The 8767-nt window shown below is 35.7% G+C and overlaps 1 protein-coding gene across 1 annotated transcript; it reads right to left on the reverse strand.

The window, feature by feature from the left end:
- Nucleotides 1-4817: 4817 nt before the first annotated feature.
- LOC104231613 (laccase-17-like) lies at nucleotides 4818-7908 on the reverse strand. The gene is given in 7 exon segments (XM_070150795.1): nucleotides 4818-5041; nucleotides 5479-5939; nucleotides 5941-6433; nucleotides 6708-6836; nucleotides 6919-7163; nucleotides 7303-7454; nucleotides 7842-7908. Coding segments are annotated over 6 exon segments (1605 nt in total). The 5' UTR covers nucleotides 7449-7454; nucleotides 7842-7908; the 3' UTR covers nucleotides 4818-4910.
- Between the last annotated feature and the right edge of the window lie 859 nt (nucleotides 7909-8767).

Consider the following 8767-nt stretch of genomic DNA (forward strand, 5'->3'; position numbering starts at 1 on the left):
TCAAGGTTCGCATTTGTGATTACTGTTGAGGTCGCATTTGTGAGCTTCTCATTGCAAATGCGAAGAGAAGCTGGGCAAGCCTATGTTCGCAAATGCGAACAATCCTTCGCTTTTGTAAAGTTGGTCTGGGGAAGGGGTCCTACACATTTGCGACAGAAGCAGAAATGCGACAGGTTCGCATTTGCGATACCTTTCTTGCATTTGCGAGCTTTGCAATTGCGAAGCTCAGGTCGTAAATGCAACATCTGCAACTGTGTAAAAGGGACTTAGACGGGATTTTCAATCATTCTTCAAATTTTCAAAACAAGAAACTCTCTAGGCAATTTTCTAAAGACCAATTCTTCTCCAAATCATAGATAAGTGATTCCTAACTCATTCCTTTCAATCTTTCACTTCATATTATAAGATTGCAACCTAGAATCTAAGGTTTTCATGGTGGAATTGGAGATGTTTGGGTAGAAATTAGGGATTTCGAAATTTGAGGATTTAGACCTCAAATTGAGGTTGGATTCAAAAATAAATTACATATTCGGGCTCGGGGGTGAATGGGTTTTGGTTCGAACCTCAAGTTTTGACCAAACGGGCCTGGGGTTGGTTTTTGACTTTTTGGGAGAATATTGGGAAACTTATAATTATGTATTGAAATTGATTTCTTTAGCGATAATTGATGTTAGTAAGTTAATTATGACTAGATACGAGTGGGTCGGAGGTGGAAACTAGAGGAAAAGCGGTAATTGAGCAGTGAGTGACCTGTGGATCGAAGTAAGTGTTTGGTCTAACTTTGACTCGAGGTATTAGGGATCCCCGACTTAATTGATATGTGAAATTCCATGTGCGTGGCGTATAGGTGAGGTGACGAGTACTTATGCGACGCCAATTTATCTGTTTTCACTGTTCTTTTCCCATTCTTAATGTATTGTTCTGTGCCTTAATTGCTACCTGTCTTATTGATATTTTCATGATTAGTTGCTACTTGTCGGATATTACTTTCGTTGTTAAAAATATTGAACATTACGTGGTTTCATCGTTTCATATTATTGGTTTAAGATATATATATTAGTGTTTATTAATATACTTTGGATTGGTCTCGCTGAGTAGTATAATTCAAGTGAAGTTTCATAATTTTACCACTTTTCATTTGTTTTAGTTGAGGTTAAATATTGCAAGGAGTTTTGAGCCAAATTGTAAAATTTCTATCCTTATTATGTGATTGGTACTGATATGGTAAGATTGGTTTGCACACCGCAATAGGAGGAATAAGGGTGATATATTGAGGAGGAATAAGGGTAAAATATTATTATATGGTGGGATCGGATTGCGCGCCGCAACAGGAGGAATAAGGGTGATATATTGAGGAGTAATAAGGGTGAATTACTATTGTATAGTAGGATCGGGTTATATACCGCAACAGGAGGAATAAGGGTGGATTGATAAGGAGTAATAAGGGTGAATGTTCATACTGTTACTGATTATATGTTAGGATCGGAATGCGCGCCACATTAGTTTATTGTTTAAGTATCCTTCTTCTACTGTGAAGTTACTCTGTAGTGTTGTATCTCACTTAAGGATTGGTTATAGCTGGTACTGATAAGATATTTGAGTTCCGTATTCATTTTTGTTGCAAGTTACTATTTCATTTTGTACCGTACTTCTTTTTCGCTTTATTATATACTGTATGTAGGTTATATTGTAATTGCCCCGTCGTAGCCTCGTCACTACCTCATCGAGGTTAGGACCGGCACTTACTAGTACATGGGGTCGGTTGTATTGATACTGCACTCTATACTTTCTCTGTAGATTTCGGAGCAGGCAGTGGCTGATTGAGAGATTGGCTGCAGGTTCACAGTTGGGAGACCCAAAGTAGTCCTGTAGGCGTCCGCAGGCCCTGGTGTCCCCTTCTACTTTTCTACATTTCTATTTTTCTTTCATTTCAAACAGATGTAATTTCTTTCATACCAATATTTGTAGTAATTCATAGGATGTTCGCGGATTGTGATACAAGTTTCTGGGTAGTAGTAGTAATAGTTCTGGCAATAGTTTATAAATAAAGCAGTGTTTACTTACTTCCGCAGTTATGACCACTTATTTTAACTTGTTTATTTTATTCAATGAATTGTAAAGGAAATGGTTAATAAATCTCTTACATTGGTTTACGTAGCTAGTGTGATGTTTAGGCTCCATCACGGTCCCGTTGGTGAGAATTTCGGGTCATGACATAATTCAACAGGTATCACGGCCTCTGTGGGTCCCTACAATACCAACATATAGCCTAAAAATAATTTCTAACATGATTTAGAGTCAAATTTCTATAACACATAGAGAAAATATAGCTAACAACAAGTTATTCAACTTTACAGTTCTACGGAATGGACCAAGTCACAATTTTCATGGTTCACACACGCCCGTTACCTAACATATGCGTCACCTCCAAAACAATCACATAACACATAATCCGGGGTTTCATACTCTCAAAACCAAAATTAGAACTGTTACTTACCTCAATCTGAGCCAAAACTTGAAATGTCCCGAATCTAGCCACACGTCGGTTAAGCTAAAAGAATCAATTCCACCAGAAAAATACGAAATTATGAATCAAAATTAGAAATCGGCTTCAAGTCGGCCCGCAGGCCCACGTCTCGCAATCCAACAAAAATTACAAAACCTGAAAGCCCATTCAACTACAAGTCTAACCATACCAAATTTATCAAAATCTGATACCAATTCGACACTCAAATCCCCAAAATCAACTCTCCAAATTCCTAGCCTCAAATTCCCAAATTACACCTTAAAAACACACCAACTAGGTGAGAAAATCAATGGGAAAACATAATTATTGAAGAAATTTAACCAAAAGTGACTTACCTCAAAAATCCCTTCGAAATCTCTATCAAAAATCGCCCAATTCCGAGTTCAAAATGTTAAAATGAAGCCAAAATCGTGAACCCTAGCATTTATATGTTCTGCCCAGTTTAACCGCACCTCTGGTCCCAAAATCCGCTTTTGTGGTCCCGCTTTTGAGGTAGAAACTCCGCTTCTGCGCAATCACTTAACCCAGCTGCCTTCGCTTCTACAACACCTGACCCGCATCTGCGCAATCGCAGGTGTGGAAAAACAATCACACCTGCGACCTTTGCTGACTCCCCTCAACTCCGTTTCTACGGCCTCGCAGGTGCGGGAGAATCTTCGCACATGCGGTCCCAGCTTATCTCTTCCTTGCCCACTTCTGCAGCTTTCTTCCCGCTTCTGCGGGCTCGCACCTATGGTGCCCACTCCGCAGGTGCGATTACACCAGTAGTGAAAATTTTGCAGCAACTCATCAACTTCAAAACTTGATCAGTTAGTCACCCGAAATCAACTCGAGGCCCCTAGATCCTCAACCAAACATACCAACAAGTCCTAAAATATGATACGAACTTAGTCGAGCCTTCAATTCACCTCAAACAACATCAAAAACACGAATCACACCCTAATTCAAGCCTAATGAACTTTGAAATTTCATTAGGCTTGAATTACGAGTGAATATGCAAAGTATTAGGAAAGAGGGGGATGGTAGAAGGAAATGGATAGAGGAGTTGTTTTCTAGTATATCATAGAGGAAGGTAAGTACTTATTCTTCTAGTTTGTACAGTTTAAAGAAATTTTATATTTGGTTGGTTGAGAGATTAATAATATTTTTCTTTACACCAAAAAAAGAAATTTCCAAATGCTACAAACGACGCCGAAACCTATCAAATCAAGTCTGATTGATCTCAAATTTTGCACACAGGTCACAAATGACACCACGAAACTACTTCAACTTTCGGGAATTCAATCCGACCCCGATATAAAAAAAGTCTACTCCCACTCAATCTTCTCAAAATTTCAACTTTAGCCATTTCAATCCTAATTCCACTATGGACCTCCAAATCACAATCCGGACATGCTCCCAAGTCCAGAATCACCAATGGGGCTAACGGAACCATTAAAATTCAAATCCGAGGTCGTTTATACATAAGTCAATATCCAGTCAATTTTTCCAACTTAAGCTTTCAATTATGAGACTAAGTGTCTCAATTCATTCCGAAATTCTTCCGGATCTGAACCAACTAACCCGATAACTCAAATAACAAATGTAAAGCATATAAGGAGAAGAAAAATGGGGGAACGGGCTACAACTCTCTAAATGACCGACTGAGTTGTTACAGAAAGGAGGAGAAAAGATGCCGGAGGAGAAGAAGACGACGAAGAAGAAAGAGGAATAATGAGAAAAGAAGAAAAGAAGAAGAAAGTGCTTACGGAAGAATAAAAAGCTAATATTTTCTTAGTCGGTCAAAATATAAGCAGAAGTAGCTTTGTTATTTTTTAAATTAAAAAAATCTGTTCAAGTATGATTAAATGTTATTTTAACAATAATAGACGAAATAGACCCTCAACCTAGTTTCGTTTGCTCTTTCCAGCTGAGAGAGGTCAGCAGTTCAACCTTGTTGACATCAAAACGTCACGATAAACCTCGTTTTTCTAATTACAGATTAGTTGAGATTTGATGGATTCACGACATTGGAATTCCAGTTATGATCCCTTTGTGATTAGGATATGTTCTCGAGGACTGAGGTCAAAGATTCAAAATAACAAACAAATTTTACCATTTTACTTATCAAAAAACTACTATTTTATAAAGCACTTATACATTTTGGACACCATATTCTAAAATGTGCTTTAAAGGATATAAACGTCAATTATTATAAAGATAAAGATTATTCAAAAGGAAGGTAATGATTCTAATTATTGATTCCAAATTTCTCAGAGATTTGAATTTACAAAAATTCTCGACTCTCTCACACACACGTAATCAATTATAAAGAGCATGAACTGATAAAAAAAAAATGAGAAAACACAAATGATAGGTACAAAAATTGCACAAAATTAAATTCTCAACACTTTGGGAGGTCCATCGGGGGAGGAGGCAACTTCTGATTGGGAAGTTTTCCATCTAGGACCAACCATGCCATCTTCAGTCCCCAACTTGTGTGAATTTCCAGATGACAATGCATAAACCATACTCCTGGTAACAAACAACATCATATGTCATTATTTTGCGGAGCCAGAAATTAACTAACACGCGAATTAAAAATGCATTAATTATTCACACCTAGATTAGAACCTACAACATTTCCATACAAATTTTGAGCCACCTTTGATGCTACACTAAAAGATTCTAGTATGTCAAAAGGGTGTTCAAGTATCTATGTATATTAAAAATATTATTTTTACGTTATTTTAATGTATAATATAATTTATGACAAATGGTTCTATTGAATCCTCTTCAAACCATATAGCTTTGCCCATGTACATAGCGTCATAATTATTCTATCATGTTCTTTTGTGAATAAATATATACTATAACTTATATAGTATCTATGTGGTTTTACTTTGATTTAGAGACTTATAAGATGAATGATATTAGTAAAATGCTTGAATGCATGCAGAACATCAAATTACCTGGATTGTCTGCTAGAAATCGAATAGCAACCCAACCACCAGAAGGGACACCCACAGTGTTCCTCTCAATAGGATCAACAAGGTTGAAATTTGCTGGATCCTTATTGCGGTCAAAATTCCCAAACCCTTGGCCAACGACAAAGAAGTTAAATCCATGAAGATGAAGAGGGTGACTTTCAGCACCAAGAATACTTGTGTCTTGCATCACTAACTCCACGCTCGTGTTAAATGGCAAAACCATAAGTTTTGTATCCTTCTTAACTGAGGTGTTATTCGGAGGGTTCCCAGTGTAGTTAAACCAATTTAAAGGACTATAAGGAAAATCAGGCTTGTATACACCCTTGGATTGTCCAAAGAAATGAGATTGGAGAAGTGCAGTTGTAGGTTGCACAAATGATACATTGTTAATTGAAGCTGAGAATTTTGTGCCATTAGGTCCTTGGCAATTTTTGTTTTGATCAAGGACTTGTTCCAAGACCTACTGTGAAAAATAATTGTTTATCGACGTTTAGAGGTACATTCGCAGGGAATTGAGGAGTCGCAAGACTTCTTAATCTACTCGTAAAATTGGTGACAAAAGTTGTATTATTGAGAGCTGGTAGTAATGGCTTAAAGAGTGGTAGGTTTTTCAAATGGGGTTTTGATTTTGATTCATACTCTAAAATTCCAGCAACTGTAGAGTTGTCAAATGTGCCAGGGCCTGTCACATATGGCCGAGCAGTCATGTACAATGTCGCATTAGGAAAATGAGGTTTAGTTTTGAGAAGAACATTGTGAGTTTGTCCCGGTGTAATAATAAGTGTATCTGTCTCAAAGGGTTTAACATAAACGCCATCTGCATCGATAACTCGAAGAGTATGATTTGCAATGCTGAAGAAAAGCTCATCATTAAGTGCAGCATTGATCAATCGAAGAAGATATGTCTTTCCAGGTTTCACCTTCAGCTTAAAAGTATCTGTATAAAGCACATTCAAATATATCAATATTCTTTAGCATATATAGTGATCATATGAAAAATCAAACAACCTTAATTATGATGCTGAGATTGTATGAAATTTCATTTAACTGTTACCTTAATTAAAAACAGTATCCAATCGATGACAAATTTTATTTTCCGAAATATAAATTTGACTTTGTGTATATACTCCAAATTATGTTATTCATTTTGGAAAGGATTACAGAATATATTTAACAATAGCATGGTAATGGTACAAAATGAAGTTTACTACCTTTGGCTGAACAATTGTACAAAGGGCCAGGAAGTCCATTGATAGTATAGGCATCAGAAACATTAGGACCTCCACCTGTTTGCAAAGCTTGGGAAATTATGGCCTCAGTATCTGTATTGAACCATTCTCCTGTGACATATTGTATTCATCAGTTCATCATTAGTATTTTAATAACTTCCTATATTCAAATTAATTAATGATCGCTTATTACCAAAGATGATGGGAACTTCTTTGTAGGGTTTGGCAAATGGATAAGGAGTATTTTTCTTAGGAAGAATGATTATAGGACCATAAACAGTTGATCTCAACCATGAAATATGTGCATGCCACCAAAATGTTCCTCTTTGGCCAATTATAGTGAAGTTATAGACATAACTCTGGCCAGTTTGAATGGGACATTGTGTTATATATGCTGGTCCATCTGCCCATCCACTACGAAGCTGTCTAATTCCATGCCTATTGTAGGAGCAAATATATAGTTAAGCTTTGGAGTAAAGTTAATTTGTAAGAAGAAGACACCCTTAATCGTGAAATATTAATTGGTTGTTCAACCCTATGAATTAAATCATGAAAATAATAGAATTCTTATGATTACCAATGGATGGAGATGTTGTTCTGAACATGATTGACCACCTCAATTTCAAGACGATCACCTTCCCTTGCCACAACTTTAGGTCCAGGGAATTGTCCATTCACTGTAACCATACTCTTCGTGTGGCATAGTCTTGTCACATTTTGCATTTTGATCTGAAATTTACCCAAAAGACAATAAAATTATGGCCATGGTAATGTTAGTCATGCTAACTCTAAACACAAAACGATATAGAGCTAAGCTTAGTATACTATCTGATCGCCTAAAAGAAATTTATATATGATTAATTATCTATAATAAGAGAGATTGGTAACCTAGATAATTCTAATTCTAGACATAAAATGATTACATAGTTGTAAAAGAATTTTAATACCATCAGGTCAATTAAAAGATTTTTGTTTTAAAATATTACTAATTAAGGCTGGTAACCAGCCGTAACATGTTAAAATGCACCGGTAACATAAAAGTTTATAATGTCAATGTATATAAATTAAAATCCAATGATATAGAAGAGGGAACTGTGTAATAATTAATATACATACTTCAAATTTATATTGTCTTGTTGTAGCTGAAACGCTATGGAGGAGACATGATGCAATGAGAGAGACAAAAAATATTCCAATAGCACCCATTTTTGCACAGAAAATGATCACTTTGCTTTTTCTTTTTTGTAAAGTTCTTGCTGCTGTTGTTCTGGAATTGCATGGAAGTCATATGTATATATAGATTGTCATATGATGTTTGGTTGATTTGGTGAAATAAAATATAAAGAGATAATATTGTTGAAGAGAAAAGTGAAATAGATTGATTCTAAGCTATCTTTGGTTAGACCAAGTGTAGTTGTAGAACAAACTTTGGAGTGGTGTCAAAGAATACAAGATGTGTATAGTATATTTGACATGCAGAATTTCATTTTCTATAGATTTTTCCTAAGATTAATTAAAGCTTCATAGACAGCTAGCTAACTATAGGCATGATTTTGACACTCTTCCATACACAGATGATAGCCTGAGGAAAAAGTTTTTATCATGCATTACAAGCATTGTCATTATCAAAATATTTCTTCGTTCGAGTCAGATGCGGATTTAGGACTTTTATAACGTGAGTATACCGTTAAAAAAAGGAGAAAAAATAGTATTAAGTGAAATCGATCCCTATTCCTTTAGATAAAGTGAAATAGGGGCCATCAAATAATATTATAAATTTCATAATCTGGGCTATAATTCCGCCCCTTGTTGGAGTTTGAAGAAGCAAAGTTAATTTAATATATGAAAAATCTTTGAGGCCAATGGGAATTCGAATATTTTTATGTATGATCTTTTGATATATCGGGGAAAATGATTTATCAATTTGCTAGCGACACATTTATTTCTTTTACATCTTGTTTAGATGGTTGTTACCCATTGTATCGTATCGTATTGTTACTTTAAATACAATATTTGTTTTGATTGTTATTTAAATTTTATTG

This window comes from Nicotiana sylvestris, chromosome 7 (genome assembly GCF_000393655.2).
Source record: "Nicotiana sylvestris chromosome 7, ASM39365v2, whole genome shotgun sequence".
Lineage (NCBI taxonomy): Eukaryota > Viridiplantae > Streptophyta > Magnoliopsida > Solanales > Solanaceae > Nicotiana > Nicotiana sylvestris.